This window comes from Chiloscyllium plagiosum, chromosome 2 (genome assembly GCF_004010195.1).
Source record: "Chiloscyllium plagiosum isolate BGI_BamShark_2017 chromosome 2, ASM401019v2, whole genome shotgun sequence".
Lineage (NCBI taxonomy): Eukaryota > Metazoa > Chordata > Chondrichthyes > Orectolobiformes > Hemiscylliidae > Chiloscyllium > Chiloscyllium plagiosum.
Genome location: NC_057711.1, coordinates 76731585 through 76757809, shown reverse-complemented (window position 1 = coordinate 76757809; position 26225 = coordinate 76731585). Strand labels below are relative to the sequence as shown.

General features: G+C 39.4%; 1 protein-coding gene across 6 annotated transcripts in view; it reads right to left on the bottom strand.

The window, feature by feature from the left end:
* Positions 1-5375: 5375 nt before the first annotated feature.
* Positions 5376-26225, bottom strand: part of LOC122561056 (beta-1,3-galactosyl-O-glycosyl-glycoprotein beta-1,6-N-acetylglucosaminyltransferase-like) — a 112231-nt gene continuing 91381 nt past the window's right edge. For 5 of the 6 annotated variants that reach the window (XM_043712415.1, XM_043712424.1, XM_043712405.1 and 2 more), the window contains one exon: positions 5376-7906. In XM_043712415.1, the coding sequence (XP_043568350.1) occupies positions 6478-7770 (1293 nt within the window). In that variant the 5' untranslated portion in view covers positions 7771-7906 and the 3' untranslated portion in view covers positions 5376-6477. Of the gene's footprint in view, positions 7907-18233; positions 18256-26225 lie in introns of those variants that run through there. The other variant, XM_043712448.1, reaches the window with a different exon arrangement.

The following is a 26225-nucleotide window of genomic DNA, read 5'->3' as shown; positions in this document are numbered from 1 at the left end:
ATTCCAATTTGGTATCCATGGTGTTGAAAAAGGGTTAGAGCACAGTGACTGTGGCAGACCCTGACTGAGATACAGTGGACATTCTATGGTAACTTGATAGCAATGCTGGTGCCATCTGCCATCATTTTGTTAATTGTTAGGAAGAGACTGATAGGAAGGTCATTGGTCGGCTTGAATGTGTCTTGATATTTATAGATTTAAATATCTAAATAAATTTTCACATTGTGTACAGCTGCTGATGCTGCGCCTGGATAGGAATAACTTGATAGGGGACCAGTTAGTTTCAGTGCAATATGTCTACAGTATTACAGCCTCAACATTATTGTACATATAAGACAAAATTTTGTCACTTGCTATTAAAAGTTTATTGATGGGTATGTTCACTGTGTCCAACTCAACATGGCCTGGAATGAATTTTCTCAATCTTCCACACTTAATTATGAAACTGAGCTCTTGGATACTTTTCTCAAAGAATCACATGGCTGGAGGGATCTGATTGTTTGCCGCTGGCCAGTGATTCCAGTGTACATGTCTCTGATGCCATATTCAATGCCCAGCTGCACTCCACTTCTAATGCTGCAAGCTCGGAATGGCTCCTCACAATTATCAGTATTGAAGACATGTCGCTGAAGCAAGACAAGCTAGCTCCCTGCTTCATGGACAGTGTCCTGGAGGTGTTGGTGAATGGGGTGGTGGTGACGTGTGCAATTTTTATCACTCCAAATATCACAGGAGGCCATACCACTAAAGCAAGCCTGCCAGAACATAGATTGCAGCACAGATCAATGTCTTATCCTGAATGAAATTCAATGCCTAGTAAAGCAGAAATAAGATAAATAATCTTCCACACTACACAAGACTAAGTGTCACCATCTTCTCCCTGCTAGCTACAGTCACGGGGACATATCCAATCTAAATCAGGCAGTATTTATGCCTCTTACCAATGCTCAAAGACAGCAGGTCTCAGTATTGCATGCATCATATCCTCTCAATGGCTGTCACCCACTTCATCCTCTAGAATTACTAAAGCTACCTGGCCTCTGTGCTTCCTTTCTAATCACTGGGGACCTCACTAGCTATCCTGCTCACGCATGATCACTAACTGCATCTGCATCCACTTTCATCTACCTAATCCCTCTTTTTGTCTCATTGAAAAATGTGGTGCTGGAAAAGCGCAGCAGGTCAGGCAGCATCCAAGGAGCAGGAGGATCGACGTTTCGGGCATAAGCCCTTCTGTGAGCCCAGAGTGTTGCACTTGATCTGCAAGACTAAGTGTGGCAAATCTCGAGACTGCAAGCACACAGGACCACAGGGTCTGATAGGACCAAGCACCTAACTGACCGTGGTCCCATAGTGTAAACAGATATGACCCTATTGACTGACTGCAGTGTCCCTTCATCCTTTGACTTTCACACATCACCATTTACTTGAAACACATACAGTTTCAGGCACTGAAGCTGCTTGCACATGCTGTAACTCTGATATTGATGCAGCACGGTACCGCACGATGCAGCACTGTAGTACTGTCCATCTCTGTCTGCCTAATAGATTGACTTTTCACCCCTCAACCCCATGCCTACAACCATCACAAACTGCCTGCCTCTCCCTCTAAGTGAAAAAGCATTGCATGTCACTGAGGCCGGCAGCCTGGACTGAGCACTAAAGACCTTGTGTAACCTGTAAGTTAATCGAAGTAAGAAACATACATTTAAAAAAAAATGAGCCACACAGGCAGTCTCCAAGTAAGTGCTACAATGAGTAAGATATTAGAAGGTAACCTAAGAGCAATAAGTCTGTGTCCATGTCTGTGTCCAAACAAAAGCAACTACTGTAGATGCACAAAATACATGTCTGTTCCTATGCACAAAGTGATGTGGTAGAAGCATGCAAGTTATAAGTGCTGCTGAGCTGCAAAGAAAATGTTGAAGGCCTAAAAACAGACACAATGGATGGATTGCCAAACCTATCTTACAAGGAGGATGGTGGCCATGAAACATGAAGGGACATCTGAAGACACAGTTTAATAATGGCCAGGACAATCTTTCAGACAGCTGCAGCCACTAAGTGACTGTTGTCTTTTACCTCTCTGGAATTTGAATCATCTAATTTTACAGTAGAAGAAAGGACAATTAGAAGTGGCCTATAAGTAAGATAAGTTGTGGTTTTAATAAGATGTAAATGTTTGGAAATGAGGTCATCACTGTTCAAAGACAATATTCTAAAATTGCAATTTAGGGTTTGAGGGGAAAATTGGGAACTTTTTCTTGACATTGAGTCTGAATTTTCATTCATATCATATTTTTTTCCATCTTTCTCATCATTCCACTCACCATATTATGGAAGGAAAGGTTTTGTCCATGGTGTTTCTCATCAACTACTTCCTGAGTTATGTAATAAATCAGCCTGGCTGAACAAAGGTCTGAAATCAATATTGAATCCTTGCAGTGTCAAGCATATGTGACTGGAGATCATTGTTTCCCCAACATTGATTTTGTGAATGTAACTGATGAGACAAGACGTACCATTGTGCAGTAACGAAGGAGAATCGAATATAAGCTGATAGGTATGATTCTATGAATATTACAACATTAGGCTGCAGCTTCATTTGTCAGTGGTGCAGCTTCATTCATTTTAGATGGTTATAAAATTTCCCAAAATACGCTTCACTTTCCAATTAATTGATGAGGAATTTGTAAGACCAACTGGTTGGAAATATCTGAATATTAATCGTGCTTTGTCAGTAAGTCTGCTTTATATTTACAGTTTTACACTGCTGCCTTGCAACTGAGTAACTAATTACCCCACTTCAGGAACTATATGGAGTAGGCCCATTTGACTAGCAAATTCATGAAAGAATGCTGGAAATTCAGTTCTTTATTAAATGGAAATTATAATCTCAGGGTTACTAGTGCAGTATCATGACCATAAAGCAATGCACAAGGCTACCACTGTCTTTAAAAATGTTGTAAATCTCTTCTGATAGGGAGTAGCTGTACAGGGAATAATGGAAGCAGACATTCACTGTCAAGTTCACCTCTCATAAGGCCCTTCTCTCAAAACCAAAAGAAAACAGGATGACCTGTGCCAAATATCAGTGACATTTCAAATGATAAATCTTTAGTAACCCGCCCTCAATCTCCCTCAATTTGTACACTGTTTATAGGTATTAGGTGCTAAGATTCCTCAGAGTTCATTATGAATATATATTAAAGAAGTGCTGAACAAAATTTAGCTGATTCTCAGTAGAATTATATTTTGAACAGAAGTGCAGTTTCAGGGCTATGCTAGTCTATAAATCTATCACTACCACCAGACATGCCAACTTTCTCCAGCATTTACCTGTATTTGCTTCAGATTTTCAGCACCATCAGTATTTTGCCTTTATTCGACTATCGTGAATAATATTGCCAACAGCAATAGAATATTTAGTTCAGTACAGGCTGTTAACATCAATATTGTGAACAAAGGAAATAGGAGTGTGGAAGTGTATAAGTTTGAGTATGCTCTGCCATTTAACTAGTGGAAAGTTGATTTTGAAAGTCAAAGCCGCTTTCTCACACTATTCCCATGATATATTTGATATCCAGAAACTTGTCAATCTCTGTACTGAATATAACTAATGGCTTGGGGTCCACAGCCCTCTGGTGTACAGAATTTCAAAGACACAATATTATTTGAATGAAGAAATTTTTCCTTATCTCAGTCTTACGTGGCCTCCCTCTTATTCTGAGACTGTGTCCACTGGCTCTAGAACACTCCCACCCCAGAGAAACATACTTCCTGTTCTACCTTGTCAAGCCCTGAAAGACTTCAGTGAGATCATCTCTCATTTTTCTAAACTCTTCAAGAATATTGGCTCAGTCTCCTCAATCTTTCAGCCCAGTCTTCCTGAACCACATCCATTTTGTTTTTAATTGAGAAATCATGATGAAAGATCAATGTCTGTATTGCAGGACAATGTTGAACAGTATGAAAAAGTAGACTAGGTAAAACAGGAAAAATGATTAGGTCAACACAAATCACTAATTTCATAAGCCTAAAGATTTGTAAGAGGAAAGAATGACTAATGAAAGAAAGATATTCAATCTAAACTCATTGTTAATTTTTTTTTTGCTTAGAATGGTACTAATGCTGAATGATGCCAATTTCCCTGATTCACCAGGTACAGAGGAACTTCGATTATCCAAAGAACACAGGCAGGGAGTATTTCATTTGAATAAATGAATGCCAGATAATCGAATACTGGATAACACAGTTTAGTCAAGCATTGGGTCCTTGCAATCTTGTTCGGATAATCAAATGCTGGATAATCAAGGTTCCTCTGTAACTTGAAGCCTGGTACTTTGTTGAAGTTAATCCACCTAACATATAGCTAAAGTATTGCCCTTGACCTTAAGAAACCCATGATCATATGAGATTTATTTCAACACAATAAAGCAAACTACAGTAATATAATAAACCTGCAATTCATACAGAATGCTGTACCATACACCAAACCAAATTTCTAAAATCACTTTTGAAGTGCTTTGAATTATGCTAAAGATCAACAGTAGAAAACACAGCTATAGGCTAATCTCTTGCTTGAAGTATTAGCATATGGGAGAAAAGTATATTGTTTCTCAGTTGTCAAGAGCTGTAATGAACAGGCGATACAGAAAATGCTGAAAAGTAAGAAGAATGGAATGAAGGGATTTGACTCACAGGAAGAGTGCAAATCATCAAACTAATGTCAAATTTGATGTAAACACACACAATTATCAATGATAAACACTCAATTCCTGATATTCAAATATAATTATATGAGAGCTGTAATCATGGGATGGCTTATTCTAAACTACATACTGCTTTGAAGATCAGGGAATGTGAAATGAGGTTTCAGTTGAGAAACTTCTTCTTGAACTGGAAATCTAAGGAAATTTCTCTAGCCACTTGATTGTTCAGAATTTAAATAATACTGAAAAAAGTTATATGTTTTCATCTTGCGATCATCAGGACAAACACAATAATGCTAAACTTTTGTTACAGATATTTAATATTCTTGCATTTGTACTGATGAGTACAAGATGAAAAGCTTTAGCAGGTGTCTTTCTTTTCAGCGTTGTAATTCTATACTCAAAGAGTGGTCAGAATATAGAACCGACTAACAAAGGGAATATGTCAGTGAATAGCATAGATGTATTTAAGTGGAACCTAGATTAGTGTATGAGGGAGAAAGAAATAAAAATATTTTTTCAATAGGTTGAGATGAAGTAGAACGGAGGATGGTTTAAATAGAGTATAAACACTAAAATTGATGATTTGGGGGGGGTGTTCAATGGTCTATTTCTGTGTAGCTATTTCTATACAATTCTATGCAAACTGGATGCGCTATGTTCTCTCAGTACAATGTATTTTAAAAATGAGAACAGAAGGTTAAGCTACATGACAGCAAATTATTTTAACCACAAGTGTTAAAATGCAATTGTTTGCATAACTTTTCCACTGGGTAAGTACTCTTTTACTTCCAGACTTACATGAAACTGAGTCCAAATACCCTATATGTAAATAAATTGTAATTATTAAATTTGAATTGAGCCAGATTACGATTGAGGCTCATCTCTCCAGCAATATTGGGTGCCATTAAGCTAGTTTGCTGAATATAATATTGACGTTTTTGAAAATAAGTGGCTTTAAACTAGTTCTTTTTTACAACCTATATAATTTAAAAAGTGATAATGCAAATTTGCATTTAGTCCTGCTGAATAATAATAACGACTTGGCCTGAAGTTTTCTCCTTTAAATATTCAATGTTATCTTAATTTGGCAAGGAAGTGCACATACATACTGTTCATTGAACACAGAGGCAGTGCTTTTAAAAAAACTAGTCTTCTACTACATAAAGAACTTAATCTAACATGTAGCCTGGTACATTTATGAGCCATCAACCAGTACCAGCCTGGCAAATTTGGTGGACTTACTCTTTTAAGGAAACTGAGGAATGTGATTGTTTTTCTCCATAATTATCGATCTGCAATTTAAATTCAGTAGCAGGATGAATTGGGGTACTCCTAACACCCTATGTGAGGTGTTTTAAAAATCTCACATTCAATCTCGACCTACCAGTAAAGGCGGGACAACAAATGGACAGTTGTCCCAGTACCCAAGAAACAGGATGCCCATTTAATAATTACATGGGGCTCTGACTCTCACACATTGTGGGTTTAACATGGATGGGCAGATTTTCTAGACCTCAAGGGAAATGAGGTTAAAGAAATTGCCATTACGAATTATCTTGTGGGTAGAGGAGCAGGAATGCTTTCTCTTGGCTTAGATTTTGCTCAGCATTACACTCCTACATTCAATATCAAGCCTGAATGCTTCTAACGTACATGTTTTATAATGTGTTTGTAGATCACTAAATTATGAAGAAAGACAGGCAGTTTCCCATTCTGTTTAGAGAATTGAGAATTCCCAAATTGAGATATTTCTTTAGGAAGATCATGCCTCAGTATAACTTAAAAGATTGCTAATAGCTTTATGTCTTAGATGCTCCTCCAAACATTGCAGTGCAATTCCATCGACTTCTGTGTCAAACTTATTGGCAAATAGGTGATGCTGCTGCAACATCCATTTCAGATCCCCTGCTCCAAATACACACACCGAACGGACGTGTACACCAGTGCAAGGTGGATAAGGTGCTCCTTTGGAAATATCACCCTCAAGGTAACTCCATTTTACTAGCCTTGCTAAAGAGTTCATGTCGGAGGTATCGTATTTATTATTAACAGGGACTGATCCAGGCATATCAGGCATTCTTTGTAATGTTGCCCACATGTGTTCATCTGGACTGAAAGTATCCTTTTCCCATTCGATAAACTTTTGTATTTTAGGGCTTCTAAATAAATATTCCACAAAATGTCTACTGACAATGAAGTAGGCACTTCCTGAAAACATTGGTGTTTCAATTGGTGGAGCATTTTTATTCGTCTCTGTGTCCTTTAATTTCCCATTCACCACCTTAAAACTGTGTTTCCACCTCTTCTCTTTATGTGGTGCAGTCTTCTCTGTTTCTAAGCTGTTTGCCCCTTTTAAAGCCTTGAGTTTTTCCACCATTTCCAAATTGGTTTTTAAGGGAAAATCCATGCCACAAAGATTGATCAAGTATTTCCATGTTGAATTCTTTTGAAGTAGATCTTTCATGCAATTTACATCGGCCTGAACCCTGCTCCAGGATGCATAGGTTACATTTTCAAGCTGACTGGCAACAAAAACATTATCAAAGCAGGAGGCTATGCCCCTGACTGCATCCAAGAAAGTCGGAGATGACTTTTTGTCAATGTGAATACAATAAAAATTTTGAGGTGCATATATCAAGCGTAAAAGTTTTCCAAACATGTCAATCCTGTGATGGATTACTATTGAATATGCTAATGGAAATTCTTCTTCCTCTTTGCTAAGTGGAAACGTGATATATCTTTGTAATCTGGTGAAGTTGGAACAATGTTTGGTCATGTCTATGTAATCTTTCTCATTCAGCACAAGACGTTTTTTGTATATAACTGACAGCGTCTGAAGTTTAGCCAGTTTTATTGACTCTTCATCTCCATTGATAACACCAGTGCAGTTTACATAATATCTGGGGTCCTCTTCAACAAGCTCCAAATTTTGGTGCTCATTCACAGGACTCTTGTCACGTCTTATAAGAAATAGTAAGGTTATTGAACAGAAAATTCCTGTCAGCACCCATCGAAATTGCCTGTATCTAAAATATCGCAGTCTTCGGCACAACATTTCTGATTGCTTAATGTATCAAATTTTATTTCCTGCTCATCATCAGTTTCCTTTCCACTTAGCCAATGAAGCCTTCACTGTAGAACATCATCTTCAATCTCAGATGTATTGATTCACATGAGACAGACTGAGACAACTGTAAGAAAATACAAAGAAAAAAACAATCAATTGTGTGTTCAATAAATAAGTGAAACTGAATTGTTGGGAATTGTAAAACTCTCTACACTGTAAAACATACACTGTAATTCTGACATTGAAAACATAAATAAAATGCTTTGAGAGAATTAAACACAATCAATAAGATAAACACTTTAACAATCTGATTATGTTTGTAGCTCTAAGACTATTTTAATTCCTTGCTATGATATAAAAATGAATAAGTATGCTTCTGTAACATTCCCATTGAGAATAAATATGAAATAACAAGTACAACAATAAAGTGACATGTAAACTTAAACCTTCAAATAGTATCCAACCCTCAAAAAATTGTGAAGAACATTTTCAGCTTTGACTGCTTCAGGCTTGAGCTCTTCCATAGATACAAAGACATTCTTGATATACTTTTGAAGACAGATACTCAAAATGTAATTTTAATTATTAGGCAAAAACATGATGGATAGAACTAATTCTGAGTGTTACCCAGATCATATGAACAGTTGCTGCCTGTGGTGGTTCTCAATACTATGTGACGTTGTGGAAAAAATGTATTCATGTTTAATTTTGTAGGTTTCAGGCCACTCACTCCCACCATTCCAATTTTTTTTCAGTTCTGAAGAAGTCATACCAGGTTCATAACATTAACTCTGTTTCTCCCTCCACATATTGCCAGACATCCATTTTTCTCTGTGTTTGATTTCAATTAAATATCGTGTTCTAAAGAAATACTCAATTAAAATGGTATTGGATGATGACAGCAAGTCTTACATGAAACAACGACAGTGACTTAGATTATAAATTATTTCCATGTTGTGATGTGGATACACATTGCACTCCAATGAGATGGAGATGCATGGTCTATGAATTCCCAGCAGAGACAATGATTTTGCCAGAGACGTAAACAATTTCCTTATCACTTTGTCAAAAATACTTCCAATGGTCTACGGACTTGCCTCCTTCCTCAACACGTGATAAACGTAAGTTCAATGCATTTCCCCAATTCGGATTTCTACAACATTTTCATTCTCTTCATTATGCTTAATACATTGGTAATGTATATCTAAATGCCATTCTGAATTACTTTAACATAAATGATTATTGCATCATTAACATTCAAGAATTTGAGATTGTTTTCCTTAAAAGAGCGATTGTTTGTGTTAAAATGTTTGATCCAATTCTTTCATCAAATACTATGAAGTCAGATTGCACATTCACAATGAGCCTACTTCTGTGTTTTCCACAGAATCTTTCCACAGAATTCCACAATATCTTTAAGGTCAGATTAAGGATTAAAACTCAGGTACATTAACATGGCCTTCTTGAAATTTTACTACTCTTCAACTGCACAATACACAAAGAGATTTAACTGATTGCTAATTATTAGGAACATCAGAATACCATCGCAGTACATCGTGTTCGAGAAGTATAAATCACTGAGAAATACATCTGAAAATGGTGTTATTTGCATAAGTGAGATTAAAAAAAAGAGAAAGTGCTAGAAAGATTCAGCAGATTTGGCAGTTTCTGTAGACAGAGAAATGTTCATGAGTCCAATATTACACCTCTTCAGAACTTTTTCACTGAGCATGCCTATATGCTGAAAGTAAATAGCTCTCAATTGGCACATACAGAACAGTGGACAGCTATCCCTCAATTTAAGTTTGAAATCTACTCAGGTGTATACGTTTCTGCTCTGACAGAATTTCTACAGTGTGGAATCAAGCCATTCAGCCCATTGAGTCTACACCAACCCTCTGTAGAGCATCTCTTCCATACCCACCCCCTATCCTAACCCTGCAATTTCCCATGGTTAATCTACCTAGCCTACATCTCCCTGTACACTATGGGCAATGTAGTATGACAAATCCACCTAACCTGCAGATCTTTGGACTGTGAGAGGAAATCAGAGCACTCGGAGGAAACCCACGCAGTTGGGGGACTGGAAAGCAGGGCTTGCTTCCTTTTATTTCCTTCTCTACTGCAGCTCAACAATGTCATTTAAGATAGGGAGGACTTAATGGATATGTATTGATCGAGAGCTTGATTGAATTCATAGAATCCCTACAATGTGGAAACAGGCCTAACAAGTCCACACTGACCCTCTGAAGAGTATGCCACCGAGATCCATTCCCCAACCCTGCTATCCTATATTTACCCCAACTAATACATCTAACCTACACATCCCTGAACATAATGGGCAATTCAGCATGGCCAATTCACCTAACCTGCACATCTTTTTGACTGTGGGAGGAAACTGGAGCACCCAGTGGAAACCCACGCAGACACGGGAACAATGTGCAAGCTCCACACAGACGGACAGTCGCCTGAAGCCGGAATCAAACCAGGATCCCTGGTGCTGTGAGGCAGCAGTGCTAACCACTGAGCCACCATGCTGCCTCAATTGAAGAATTGAATTGAAGACAGGTCCTCCACTGATGTCAATTTTACCATGCTTTATGTATAATAAGATCAACAGCAGCAGGAAATGCCACCCTGACCCACTTGCCACATTCCCATCTACCACTTCACTCACCTGCCCCATCCACTTGCTACCCCACCTACCTGGCAGTTACCCACATATAACCCCACCTCACCCATCTGCCCCATTCATCTGTCACCTCACACAACTGCCAACTACCCACTTGCCAACTCACCAACCTGCCATCTCTGGGACTGGAGGGTTTGGGTTATCAGGAGAGACTGGATAGGTTGGGGCCAAGAGGGAGGGGATGGAGTCGAGAGAGGAAAAGATGTGTTTATCCTCTTGACTCCATCCTCTTCCCCTTGGTTCAGTCACTTCCCACCTACATCTGTGACATCAACCACCTCTTCAATAACTTCCAGTTCCCCAGACCCATGCGCTTTATCTTCACTATGGATGTGCAGTCCTTATATATGTCCACACCCCATAAGGATGGCCTCCAAGGCCTCAGCTTCTTCCTCTCCAACAGACCTATTCAGGCCCCCTTCACCAATACCCTCCTCCACCTTGTCGAACTAGTCCTCACCCTTAATAACTTTTTCTTTAACTCTGCCCATTTCTTCCAAATCCAGGGGTGGCCATGGGCATTTGGATGGGCCCCAGCTACACCTGTCTCTTTGTCAGCTGTGTCGAACAGTTCCTCTTCAGTACCTACACAGGCACTGTGCCCCAACTCTTCTGCTGTTACATCAATGACTGTATCGGTGCAGCGTCCTGCAGCCAGGCTGAACTGGAGCAGTTCATTGACTTCACCCACAACTTCACTTGTTCCATCTTGCACACCTCCCTCCCCTTTCTTGACCTCTCCATTTCCATCTTCGGCGACAGTCTACAGACAGACGTATATTATAAACTCACAGACTCTCACAACTATCGGGAGCACACTTCCTCTCACTCAGCATCTACAAGAATTCAATCCTATTCTCCCAATGCCTCACCTCTGCCACATCTGTTCAGACAAGGAGACATTCCACTCCCAAACATCCCAGATGTCCACATATTTTGAACAATGTGCTTTTCCCACTCTGTCATCCAGACAGCCTTTCACCGCATCGCTTCCCCTCCTCATTCCACTGTTCTAACCCCCCCACCTTCAAATGCAATAAAGACAGGATCCCTCTTGTCCTCACCTCCCACCCCCCAGTCTCCACATCCAATGCATCATCCTTAAACAGCTCTGCTAACTCTAACGTAAACACATCAGCCATTGCTGCTTGAAGACAGTGAGTTTGGTTTTACTGTTTGTTGCACTCTGCTCTGGCTTTCTAGTCTGCTGGCTATACTACTCCATTCTGGGTCTGCCAGCCATCATGCTCCGCTCCAGGTTTTCAGAATTACTGCAATGGTATGACAATACAGGGTAACTGCCATATCCACGGAGTTGGTTTCTACTTTTTCAGTTACCTGTGGTTTACTGCGGCCCGAACATACAGGGAACATTCCAGAACCAAGAACCAGGGGGCTTCCGGGAAGCTAAATTTCCCATTTAAATGATTGGTTTTGCTTCTAGCTGTGTTTTCGGACTTCCGCAGTAGGTCTTGGAACGTATCCTCCGTGGTATGGGGGACTACTGTACCATTCTACTGTAGCAGGCAGAATGGAGACAGTTAGTTTGTCGATATATATTCAATAATGGGCATAATTCTTTTTCTTTTTGTTGTTTATTACTTTATATGGAGATCTGACTCTTGTCTGTCCATTTTTTTGAATCATACCAAGCATGAATTTCATCCCCTTGAAAACAATACCTTATCTATTAGTTGACCCCTAATTTCAGCTTTAAAAAAATCTTCAAAATTTGACCGATACATGAATATATATGGTAGTGCTCTAACAATAGGAACACCTTGCCTGCAAGTGCCCCTCAAGTGACACACCAAGCTGAACATTATTGCCATTCCCCCTTCATTTCTGGATTTCCAAACCCAATAGTATTGTGCGATTCAAGAGGAAAGCTTCCAGCTACCTTCTCAAGGACAATTAGGGATGGTAATAAATTCCTGCCAAATAAGTGGCATTCATGTTTCATAAATGAATAAAACCAAACTCACTGTCTTCAAGCAGCACTGGCTTATATGTTTACATATAATAAAAAACAAAAGATTTAAGTTCTAAGAAAGGGCAATTGGACCAGAAACATTAACTTTGATTTCTCTTCACAGATGCTGCCAGGCCTGCTGAGGTCTTTCAACAACTTCTGCTTTGGTTTATGTTTATGTATAAATAATCTCTGGCCTGTGAGCAATTAGCAAACCATCATATGGGTAAAAACAGTTGTTTTCAACTGCTGTTATATGAATTTAGCAAATGTATTCTCTTAGCTTCACGACAAACTTATTTGCACAAAGTGTCCTTTTCTCTTTCCCTCTGTAAAACAATTCTAATGGCTTTTTTTGATTTGAAACTGGAAGGATCATTAAGTAGATCTCTCATTAAAAAGGTAACTATCACCTCCAATTATCTACAAACACTGCAGGATTTTGATAGTTATGAATCATTTTCATTTCTAAACCCAATTTGAAAAGTTGTCTCAGCCAATACTGCATTTTAACCTATTTAAATGTATTTCTAATACTTACACATGCCAGTCACTGATAGTACTAAAAGGGAGGAGGTTGGTAAAGGAATGCACGGGTTGCATTCCTAAGCACCAATAATCAGCAAGAAGATACATACTTTTCATGGGAGTCAGTTCTATTCTCAGTGAAGGGAGAAGAGTTAAGGGACAAGCAGGGAAGAGGCTCCAGTCTAAAGAGCCAGCCAGGGTAATTTATTTTGATTTTTTTAAAATAGAAGCCTTCTGGTCAGCATCAATTGTCAAGTAGTACTGTGGCACTAGAGCATTTCTCAGGCATTTCAGTCAAAATTTAATCATTTTCAAAGACATCATGAGCTTGTTAGTAAACTTTCAATGGACTTTGTGCTTTGAACCACATTGGGCTGTATTGCTTCCATCAGACATATTGAAGATCTTAGAACTCCACGTTTGATAACACGGGCATGCTTTAATATATCTGTTGCTAAGCATCACATTTGATATTCTAATCTATCCAAAATACAATATTTGTACCTCTATTTCTGTTTTATATTACCTTAGTTAGATAAACATGTTGAATGCTGTAAATTGTTCTGGCCTCCAAATTATCAGCAGGAGGTGAAGACATTGGAGAAAGTGTAAGATATACAGAACATATGCATAGAGCATACAGCATAGAACATAGAACAGTACAGGCCCTTCGGTCCTCGGTATTGTGCCAACCGTTTATCCTATTCTAAGATCAAACTAACCGACATACCCACCATTTTACTACCATCCATGTGCTTATCCAAGAGTGGCTTAAATGTCTCTGACTCTACTACCACTACTGGCAGTACATTCCATGCACCCACCACTCTCAGTGTAAAGAACCTACTTCTGACATCTCCCAAAACCTTCCTCCAGTCACCTTAAAATGATGACCCTTTGTGATAGCCATTTCAGCCCTGGGAAAAAGTCTCTGGCAATCCACTCTATCCACACCTCTCATCATGTTGTATACCTCTATCAAGTCATCTCTCATCCTTCTTCACTCCAATAAGAAACGCCCTAGCTCCGTCAACCATTTTTAATAAGACAAACCCTCCAATCCAGGCAGTATCCTAGTAAATCTCCTCTGCACCATCTCTAAGGCTTCCACATCCTTCCTATAATCAGGTGACAAGAACTGAACACAATATTCCAAGTGTAGTCTAACCAGGGCTATATAGAGCTGCAGCATAACTTCGCGGCTCCTAAACTCAATCCCCCGCTAATGAAAGCAACACACATACACCTTCTTAACAACCCTTTCAGCTTGGGTGGCAACTGTGAGAGATCTATGGACGTGGACCCCCAAGATTCCCCTGTCCCTCCAATAATCCTGCCTTTAACCCTGTCATCTGCATTCAAATTCGATCTTCCATAATGAATCACTTCACTCTTTTCCAAGTTGAACACCATGTGCCACTTACCTGCCCAGCTCTGTATCCTGTCAATGTCCCATTGTAACCTACAACAGCCCTCCATACCTTCCATAACTCCACCAACCTTCATGTCATTGGCAAATTTATTAACATACCCTACCATTTCCTCATCCAAGTCTCTTATACAAATCACAAACAGCAGAGGTACTAGCACAGATCCCTGCAGAACACCGATCTGCACACTGAATATTTTCCATCCACTACCACGCTTTGGTCTTCTTTGGGCCAGTCAATTCTGTATCCAGACAGTTATATTTCCCTGTATCCTATGCATTCTTACTTTCTAAGTGAGCTTACGATGGAGAACCTTATTAAATACCTTGCTAAAATCCATATACACCACATCTACTGCTCTACCTTCATCAATGTGTTTTGTCACATCCTTAAAAGATTCAGTAAAGCTTGTGAGGCATGACTTGCCCTTCACAAAACCATGCTGACTACTTCTAATTAAACTATGCTTTTCCAAATAATCATCAGTCCTGACCCTCAGAATCCTCTCCAATAATTTGCCCATTGCCAATGTAAGACTGACTTGTCTGCAATTCCCAGGATTACCCCTTTTCCCTATCTTAAACAAGGGAATAACATTTGCCACTCTCCAATCATCTGGTACTACTCCAGTGGACATTGAGGACACAAAGATCATCACCAAAGGCACGGTAATCTCTTCCCTCACTTCCCGTAGTAACCTTGGGTATATTTCGTCTGCCTCAGAGGACTTACCTATCCTCATGTTTTTCAAAATTTCCAGCACATCATTCTTCTTATCAACAACCTATTTAAGCATATCAGCCTGCTTCACACTGTTCTCACAAATGACAAGGTTCCCTTTCACTAATGAATACTTGAAGCAAATCAATCATTAAGGAGCTCCCCTACCTCCTCCGACTCCAAGCACAAGTTCCTTCCACTATCCATGATCATCTCTACCTTCACTCTGCCCATCCTCTTGTTCCTCACATAAATGTAGAACACCTTGGGGTTTTCCGTAATATGACCTGCCAAGACTTTTTCATGCCCCTTCTAGCTCTCCTAAGTCCATTGTTCAGTTCCTTCCTGGCTACCTTCTAACCTCTAGAGCCGTGTCTGATCCCTGCTTCCTCAACCTCAAGTAAGCTTCCTTCTTTCTCTTGACTAGGTGGTCCCAATCTCTTATGATCCATGGTTCCTTCATCCTACCATCCCTTGCCTCAGTGGGACAAACCTATTCAGCACTCACAGCAAGTGCTCCCTAAACAACCTCCACATTTCCCTGAGAATGTCTGCTCCCAATTTATGCTCAACAGTTCCTGCCTAATAGTACTATAATTCCCTCTCTCCCAATTAAATATTTTCCCATACCGTCTGATGCTATCTCTCTCCATGACTATTGTAAAGGTCAGGGGGTTGTGACCACTATCACCGAAATGCTCTCCCACTGAGAGATCTGACACCTAACCTGGTTCATTGCCAAGCACCAAATCCAATATGGCCTCCCCTCTAGTCGGCCTATCTATATATGGAGTCAGGAATCATTACTAGACACACCTGACAAAATCTGCTCAATTCAAACTACTTGCACTAAGGAGGTGCCAGTCAATATTAGGGAAGTTGAAGTCATCCATGATAACAACTCTGTTACTTCTGCACCTTTCCCAAATCTGTCTCCCGATCTGCTCAGTGTCTCTATTGCTACTGGGACGTCTATAGAAAACTTCCAATAAGGTGACTGCTCCTTTTCTGTTTCTGAGTTCCACCCATACTGACTCAGTAGACAAACCATCCTCCAGACTTCCCTTTCTGCAGCTGTGATACTACCCTGATTAGCAATGCCACTCCCCCACCTCTTTTACCTCTCTCCTTATTTCTTTTGAAATGTCTAAAGCCTGGAACATTCCAACAACCATTCCTGCCCCTGTGATAGCCAAGTCTTGAAATGGCCACAACCTTGTAACTCCAAATACTGATCCATGCTTTAGGTTCATCCCCCTTATTCCTGACACTGCTTGTGTTAAAATAGACACACTTCAACCAATCACACTGACTGCAACTTTGCCTTATCAACTGTCTATCCTTCCTCAGAGACTCTCTGTATGCTGTATCTGGTTGTTCACCAGCTACCCCATCCTCTGATTTGTAGCTCCAGTTCTCATTCCCCTGCCAAACTAGTTTAAACCCTCCTGAAGTGGTCTAGCAAACCTCCTGCCCAAGATAATGGCACCCAGTATATTTGTTACAATCTTACAGTGCTGAGATAGTTATCAGGAAAATTAAAAGCTGTGCAGTCTTTCTTGAAAATGTTGGATTTTTTAAAAAAAACTCATTTTTTTATAGTTTTTGTGTGACCACCAGATTTCTTTAAGCACTTTACAGCCAATGAAGAGGATTCATAGAGAAGCTATAGGGCAGAAAGTGAGCTTCATCCTGTCACGTCATTGCTAACATTCTCCTGCCTTTTTCCCAAAACCGTGTACATTGTGGCTTTTCAGGTAATGATCTGATTCCCTTTAATTGCCTCGATTGACCTGACCTCTACCTTACCCTCAGGCAGTAGTTTCTAAATCCTAAGCATTCTTTGTGTGAATTTTTTTCTTCATTTGCCAACATTGATTAATTTACCTATTACCTTGAATCTGTACCCTCTGATTCTTGACCCTTCATTAATGGGACCAATTTTTCTGTATCTACCTGGTCTAGAACACTCGTGATTTTCAATATTTCTATCAAATCTCCTCTGAACTTTCTCTAAGGAGAACATTCTAATCCATCCATGTAGCTAAACTTCCTCATCCCTCGTAATATCCTGGTGAATCTTTTCTACGGTCTCTCCTTCCTAAAATATGCTGTCCAAAACTAGATGCAATTCTACAAATGAAGTCAAATCAGTATATTCTATAGGTTTAATATAAGTTTTTTTATTTTTACTCTATGCCTCAAGTTGCCATTTGATTTATTAACCACATTCTCAACCTGTCCTGTCACCTTCAACGATTTATGCAGATATAAATTCTGATTCTTCTGTTCCTACACCTGATTTATAATTATACTTTTTACTTTGCATTGTCTCTCTGCACTCTTCCTACCAAAATGGGGGTTGCTTTGTAATGTTAGTTTGTAATGCAAAGTGATGTCAACAGTGTGGGTTTAATTCCTATGCCAGCTGAAGTTACCATGAAGAACTCAACCTCTCACCTCTTTTGAGATGTGCTGATCGTTAGGTTAAAGCCACTATCAGACTTCTCTCCCTATTGAAAGACTAGCCCTATGGTCTGGAGAAACTATGGTGACTTTACCTAGCAAATTAATTGCTTTATGCCTCCCTTCATTACATTTAATCTGATACTTGTCTAATCTTTCTATTATCTTGTCTACTTTCATTGGAATTTTGACATCATCGTCATGGTGATTCACAGCACTTGCACATTTTGTATCATCACAGTTTTGATACTGTCTCCTATAAATCAAGGTCTGGGACATGACTAAGTAAGAAGGAAGAGCAGCTCTCCTAAGTCCCACGGGACCTCCAGATAAACCTTTCACTAGTTTGAAAAGGAACTCTTCCTACTACTATGTGTTCATAGTCAATTCTATGTGCCTGTTACTCCTGTTCTTTGTAGTCTATAAACTCTAACCTTTCATATTCAGATAATCACTGTCATTATGTGATAACCAATGCAATGGAATTGGTAAATAACAAACTCCCACAAGCAGCAATCTATTTTATGTAATGCCAATTGCGAAGTAATCATTACCGGAACCTAACAGTTCGTTTTTTGAAATACCATGGGATTATTTACATCTATCTGATGCAGATAGATAAGGCCTTGATTTAGTATCTCACCTGAAATAGTGCTTTGTCTTTGCAGTACCAACAGAGATCTTTGTGCTCAAGACTTGAACACCGTACCTTGTAATTCTGAGACAAAACTGGAACCTACTGAGTCAAGACAATGAGTTTGATGGGTGACCTTTAAGTCCAAGGAAGGAATTTATGGGCTAAACACAGGCATTTTTTTAGATTAGATTAGATTACTTATAGTGTGCAAACAGGCCCTTCGGCCCAACAAGTCCACACTGACCCGCCGAAGCATAACCCACCCAGACCCATCATTTACCCCTTCACCTAACACTACAGGCAATTTAGCATGGCCAATTCACCTAACCTGCACATTTCTTTTTGGATTGTGGGAAAAAACCGGAGCAAACCCACGCAAACCCACAGAGAGTCACCTGAGGCAGGAATTGAACCCAGGTCTCTGGCGCTGTGAGGCAGCAGTGCTAACCACTGTGCCACCGTGCCACCCACACATTTGTTGCTAAGTATAAGTTAAACCCAAACTAGAAGTCATAAATATAAGATCCTATCCTCAGGTTACCTCCCTGAAGGCAGGTTTTGATGGTTAATCAACAAATCATGGAGAGGTTGAAGAGGCAAGCCAAGGTGTACCTCAGCCAGAATGGGGATCAAACCCGATGCTTTTGACATGAATTTTAATCTACATGCCATGTGTCTACTCTGAGATAACCAGCCTTGATACAACTCACAAATGTATGAGAGTAACACATAAACTCATGACGGAAGTAAGGAGAACCTCTATGCTTGGACACAGTGGTTACACTTTGAAATTTGCTTTCATAGAAAACAGTTGAAAGGAATACATTGATATATTCAATGAAAAGCTGAAAATATATTAGCGAGAAAGTAATAGAGATATATATTGCTGACTTCAGACAAAGAGAGGTAGGAAAAGGTTTATGTGGAGCATGGAACTGTTGGACTAATAGTCTGTTTCTGTGCTGTAAATGCCTTGTAATACTTTTCAACATACTCAGTCACTTTCAAACAAAGTGATAGATTTCACAGGAAACAGTTACCACATCCGATGGCCTTTTCTGATGAATGCTTTTTTAGGGTTTCGTCAACAAATAGTACAGTTATAGCTGTTGCAACAACGACTACTTTTAATTTCATGCTTTACCAAGCAATATGTGTGTGGTTATCAAAGCCATGTAATGAAAGTAGCAATTTATAACTTGTCAATTCAAAAATGGAGCATGACAGAAAGTAGAAAATTATATGCTAGTTAGCTTGTCATCTGTCATGGAGTAGGTGTTAGAAATAACCATTCAGGAGGTTACAGCTGAGAACTTAGCAAAGTTTGAAGTTAGTGAGAAGACGCAGCATGTTTTTTAATAAAAGAAAAATCATGTTTGGCCAGTTTACTGGAGTTCTTTCAAGGGATAACATATGTTTTGGATAAAGGGAATCTTGTAGATATACTACCCTTGAATTTCCAAAGCAATTGACAAAGTGCCATCCAAAGGTTACTGTGCAGAGAAGTAGCTCATGGTTGGAGGTAACATATCAGCATGGATAGAAGATTGGCTGGCTGGCAGAAAACAGAGAGTATGCTTAAATGGGCATTTTTTACAATTGGTAGGATGTGACTTCTTTAGCTTCATGTTGGACTCAATATTTAACTCAATTTCTTTCTTTCTATAGATGCAGCCAGATTTGGTCTGTTTCTTCAGAAATTTCTGTTTTTCATTCAGATCTTCAGCATTTCAGCATTTGCAATATTTTGTTTTATTTCAGGTCAGAATGTATGTTGGGTGGATGACATAGGAGATTGCAGACAGTTATAGATAGATTAGGCTAGTGGGCAAAAATCTGTCAGATTAAATATAAGGCACAATATGTAAAGTTCACTTTAGCAATATGAATAAAACAGCAGAGTACTATAGAAACAGAGAACCACTGTTGAATTCTGAGCTGCAGAGGAATCTAGGCGTTTCTACAGCATGAGTCACAAAACTTAGTGTACAGAGTAGAGCAAGTACTTAGGAGGCCAATGAAATACAATTTTTTATTGGAAGAGGAATCGAACATTGGTGTCAATCCTTTAGTTATACACAGCATTGGTCAGACCAAATCTGGAGAGGGTGTGCAGCTTTGGCCTCCATATTTAATGAAGGATGTAATGGCGCAGTGGAACCTTGACTGGGAGGCACAGGTTCAAGTCCCACCTGCTACAGAGGTCTGCAATAACGTCTCTAAGCTGGTTGATTGGGAAAATAGATTAAGGTAGGATGCAAATGTGTTAGACATGGTTCTCAAGTGTTTTACTAGATTTATACTTGGATGAATAGGTTATCCATGAGAATAAGTTGGACAGATTGGGTTTATTTCCATTGGAATTTAGAAGAGTGAGAACTCACTTGGTTGAAACATATAAGATCCTTGATAATCTTGACAAGGCAGGCGTGGAAAGGACGTTTGCTCTTGTGGGTGAGACAAGAACAAGGAAGTACTATTCAAAAATTAGAAGTTGCCCTTTTAAAAGCGCGATGAGGTTGTGTGACTTTGTAACTGTCTGCCCCATATTGAAATGGAGGCAGAGACTGAGAGATTCTTGATAGGTATGTGAATCAAAGATTATCAAAGGGGTAGATTGAAAAGTAGAATCTAAAGCAAACTGATCAGCCATGATCTTGTTGACAGCAGAACAGGCTCAATGGGCCAAATGGTGTTCCAAATTTCAAGTTTGTATCACCATAGTATATACCCTCTGTGGTGATTACTAGCAATCTGTTCAAGTTTTATTTTGGGTACCTACTGCATATGTTTAATAGCATTATATTACTGCAGTTTGTGAATGATATTGAAGCATATGTGTAATGAAAGTGAGTTTTTGAGACAGATCACAAGATAGATGTTACAAACATTGCTCCTATTAATGGGTTTCACGTATTGCAAGTGTACAATGAGAATTTGGTGGAGAAGTCCTCTGGGCTTTTACTGCCTGTTGATATGTTTGGAGCACAATTCTGGAATGAATTTAAGCTGGCACAGGACAAAATTCCACAACAAAACAAACACAAGCCCCAAACTACAACAAGGCCTCCAGAACAGAATTTCAACAAAATGTTCAGTGTAAACTTTGGGTAAAAAGGGATATTTCTGTGATTTTCTGTTTCCTGCTTGTGGACGGAGTCTGAGATGGTGCCTGAGATGAAGCCCAGGATCAGGGGCCCAGCATAATACACAGGAAAACAGTACATTCATTGGTTGGTAATAACTGCTATTTTAACAGAGCAGTATTCTTGTTGGAAATGCAAAGTTTACCCAATTACTCACTCTGCCCGAGGGTGCTCTTCAGCCCTCAGGGAATAAACATGGTCTCCAAGAGCTTGACACATAAACTCGATTATTGCTGGATTCTTCCAAGCACATTCTGATCTTTCCCTTCAATAGTAGAGCCATATCTTAATGACTGATTGCATATTCAATACATGTTAAATGTTTTCAGATTTAATGCCGGACCTGCAAAACTTTAAGTCTATTTACTTTGTGAAAATATTTTACATATTTCCACTCCTGTCTATTTTATGCTATTATCATCCTTTGGGCTTTTTTTTTCATTCAGCTTTAATAAAGAATTGTATTAAAAACATTAATCTTGCTTTCTCTTTCATGTCCTAACTCATCCGTTAAACACCCTGCAGTTTAATGAACATTTTTAACTGAAAAATACCTACATTTATTTGAATAGCATTATTAGAGATGACAACAACAGGAGTCAAATAGGGTGACAAAGTTAAAAACAGCCTGGCTGAACCAGTGACAATGGTTGAGGAGGGTATACAATTCACAACAGAGACTGAAGGTAAAGGCCATTATCTGTGCTGTGTTTAATAGATGGAAATTTTGGCTCATTCATACTAGGAGTCAACAAGCTATTGGAAAAGTCAAGAGAGGTGATTAATTGCTAGAGATGATGATATAGTAGAGCCTAATGTCAGGAACATATATATGAAAGCTAACCTGATATATATGGATCATGTCAATAAGAACTCGTACATGAGAAAAAGAAATGGCACAATTAAATCAGAATTGCTGGAATAGTTCAGCAGGCCTGGCAACATCTGTGAAGAGAAATCAGTTTTAACATTTCGGGTCCAGTGACCCTTCCTCAGAACTGAAGAAGGGTCACTGGACCCAAAACGTTAACTCTGACTTCTCTTCACAGATGCTGCCAGACTTGCTGAACTTTTCCAGCAATTCCTGTTTTTGTCTCGGATTTAAAGCATCCGCAGTTCTTTCTGTGTTTATTTGGTATAATCAAATATTTGGGAGAACCCAGACTCAATGGGGCAGGTGAAGGAAGAAATGTCAATGCTAGAGACACTATATGACTGGCATGTTCTTGAACTGAGGGCTATTAAAGTGTGTGATGTTTCACCACAGGTGTCCAATGAGAGAAAATCTAGAACATAATAAAAGATAAGACAATATGGACACCAAACAATTAACACTTCATACAAGAGTTCCAAGCAAGATTCATTCGTCAAAATATTAACTCTGGTTTTCCCTCCACAAATGCTAAGGCAGTAAATTTTGCATTATCAGGAAGGAGAGATCACATTCGCAATGAGGCACAACATGAGTGAATACATGTATTTCTGGGATTTTGGAGCAGTGTGGGAATTCTGTGCAGAGGGCAAGAGATGCTTTTTGCCTGCTTTTTAGGTTCATAGACCGTAAGTTTTTTTTAACATGGTAAGTTGGAAGCCCAGGATCAGGGGCCCAGCATAATACACAGGAAAACAGTATATTCATTGGTTGGTAATAACTGCTAAATTGACTATCATCATAAGACCATAAAATCATAAGACATAGGAGCAGAAATTAGGCCATTCGGCCCATTGAGTCTGCTTTGACATTCAATCATGGCTGATGAGTTTCTCAATCACATTCTCTTGCTTTCTCCCTGTAACCCTTGATCCCCTTTACAATCAAGAACTGATCTATCTCCATCTTAAATATACTCAATGACCTGGCCTCCACTTCTGTGGCAGTGAATTCCATAGATTCACCACTCTCTGGCTGAAGAAGTTTCTCCTTATCTCCATTCTAAAAGGTCTTCCCTTTTCCCTAAGGCTGTGCCCTCAGGTCCTAGTCTCCACTACCAATGGAAGCAGCTTCCCAATATCCACACTGTCTAGGATATTCAGTATTCTGTAAGCTTCAATTAGATCACCTCCCCATCCTTCTAAACTCCATTGAGTATAAATCCAGAATACTCAAATGTTCCTCATATGTTAAGCTGTTATTCCTGGGAACATTCTCGTGATTCTCCTCTGAATGCACTCCAGGGCTAGTACATCCTTCCTGAGATATGGAGCCCAACACTGCGCACAATACTCAAAATGTGGCCTGACCAGAACCTTATAGAGCCTTGGAAGTACATCCCTGCTTTTATATTCAAATCCTCTTGAAATAAATGCCATCATTGCATTTGCATTCCTAACTAATGACTCAACCTGTAAGTTTACCTTGAGAGAATCCTGGACTAGAACTTCCAAGTTTCTTCGCACTTCAGACTTTTAAATTTTCACCCCATTTAGAAAATAGTCCATGCCACAAATCTTCCGACCAAGGTGCATAACTTCACACTTTCCCATGTTGTACTCCATCTGCCACTCCCTTGCCCACTCTCCTAACCTGTCCAAATCCTTCTGCAGGATCCCCGCCTCCTCTATACTACCTATCCCTCTACTTATTTTTATATCATCCGCAAAGGTAATCATGTATTATTTTAAAAGAGTTTTTTTAGGGGAGACGTTTTACTTTTTAAAAACTAAGAGACCAGTAGCAGGTAAAAATGAAAATAAATTGAGAACTAAGTAAATACAACAGGATCAGATGATGTGTTGTATAATATGGGAGGTACTGAATCTCATTGTATTTCATAGTAATTACATTTGTGGCAAACTTTGGTTGCTTAAGGAACCCCAGCTCTGAGCTGGTGTTTCAACTTTGAACATTGCATCATCTTATATGGATGATCTTATATGGGGAGTTATGTGGATGCAGTGTTTCATGAGGAAGTGACATCCTTTAGATTAGATACCTTATATTCTGTCAGTGTGCACATGGGGGGAAGGATGTGACCACGAGCGAGGCAGTTTGAGGGTACCAGGAGCAAGGCAGGCCGAGGATACCAGAAGTCTCAGCTATTGAGCTTGTCTAACAGGTTTGAGATCCTTGCTCCCTGTATGGAAGAGAGTGCAGGCTGCAGGGAAGATGAGTAAACTAACCATAGCACCATGGTCCAGGGAGAAATTCAAGAGTGGGAAGAAAAGAGCGATGTAGTTGTAATCAGTGATAGTATAATTAGGGAATAGCTACTGTTCTCTATGGCCAGGATTGTGAATCCCAAAGGCTGTGTTGCCTGCCTGATGCCCTGGTTCATGATGTCTCATCTGGGCAACAGAGGAACTTGAAGTGTGAGGAGAATGATCCAGTTGGCATGGTTGACATAGGTACCAATTGTATAGGTGGAAAGAGGAAAGTGGTTCTGCTGAGGAAATATGAGCAGCTAGGAGCTAAATTAGAAAACAGAAATAATAAAGTTAATGATCTCTGGAATACTACCTAAACCATGGGTTAATTGGCATACGATCAACAAGATTGAAGAAAGCTGAAACAAACGTTGCAAAGATTGTTGTGGGTTCAAATTCACGGGACATTGACCCAGTACTGGGAAAAGAAGGCACTGTTCCAATGTCATGGGCTCCCCCTGAATCATGCTTGGGCCAGAGTCCTGGTGAATTGCATAACTACACTATGGATAAGGTTTTAAACTAAATAGTTGGCAGGGTGGTGTTCAGTTGCATGTAAAATTAGAAAGTTAAAGGTAAATGAGAACGTAAGACTGCAGATTATGATGAGGCTGATTGTCTACAGAAAACAAAAGCGTCCAAATGTGTGAATATCATATTATACCAAGGAAAAATCAAAGTGTAGGGAATTGGATGATAGAATAAACTTAAAAGCTTTGTATCTTAATACACTAAGAATTTGGAATAAGGTTGATTAACTGACAGTGTAAATCAAGGTAAATTGATATGATCTCATAACCATTACAGAAACATGATTACAAGGCATTCAAAACTGGAACATTACATTCAGGGATATTTAACCTGTCGGAGAGACAGGAGAGATGGATAAGTGGTCGTGTAGCATTATTAATGAGATATTAAATGAGGACAATTGTGAGAGATGATCTAGTCTCGGATGATGTAGAACCCACTTGGGTGGAAATAAAAAACAGCAAAGAAAAGGCGACATTGGTAGGTGTAATGTACAGAACTAGGAGAAAGTGAGGACTGCAGATGCTGGAGATCAGAGCTTAAAAATGTGTCGATTCTCCTGTTCCTTTGATGCTGCCTGACCTGCTGCGCTTTTCCAGAAAGGGCTTATGCCCAAAACGTCGTTTCTCCTGTTCCTTTGATGCTGCCTGACCTGCTGTGCTTTTCCAGCAACACATTTTTAATTAATGTACAGAACCCCAAACAGTAGGCACACTATAGAAAAGCAATAAATCAACATATAAGAGCAAGTAAAAAGAATAGAGCAATAATTATGGATGACTTTAATCTTCATGTTGATTGGATTAATTAATTTAGAAAGGGTAGCTAAGACAAAAAATTCATGGAGTGCAATAGGGATAGTTTCTTAGAGCAATAGGTCATGGAATCAACTAGGGGGTACATTATCTTGGAAATGGTAATGAGTAATGAGGCAGGTTTGATAAATGACCTCAGAGCAAAATATCATTTGGGAGTACAGAGGAGCCGCAGTTAAGTGAAAGACACAGGCGGACAGTATTTCGTTCAGTTAATCGAATTCTGGATAATTGAATGCCGGATAACATACTTTAGCCAAGCATTGGATCATTGCGATCTTGCCAGATCAACCGATATTAGGATAATCGAATGCTCGATAATTGAGGTTCATCTGTAGTGATCTTAACATGATAAATTTGAA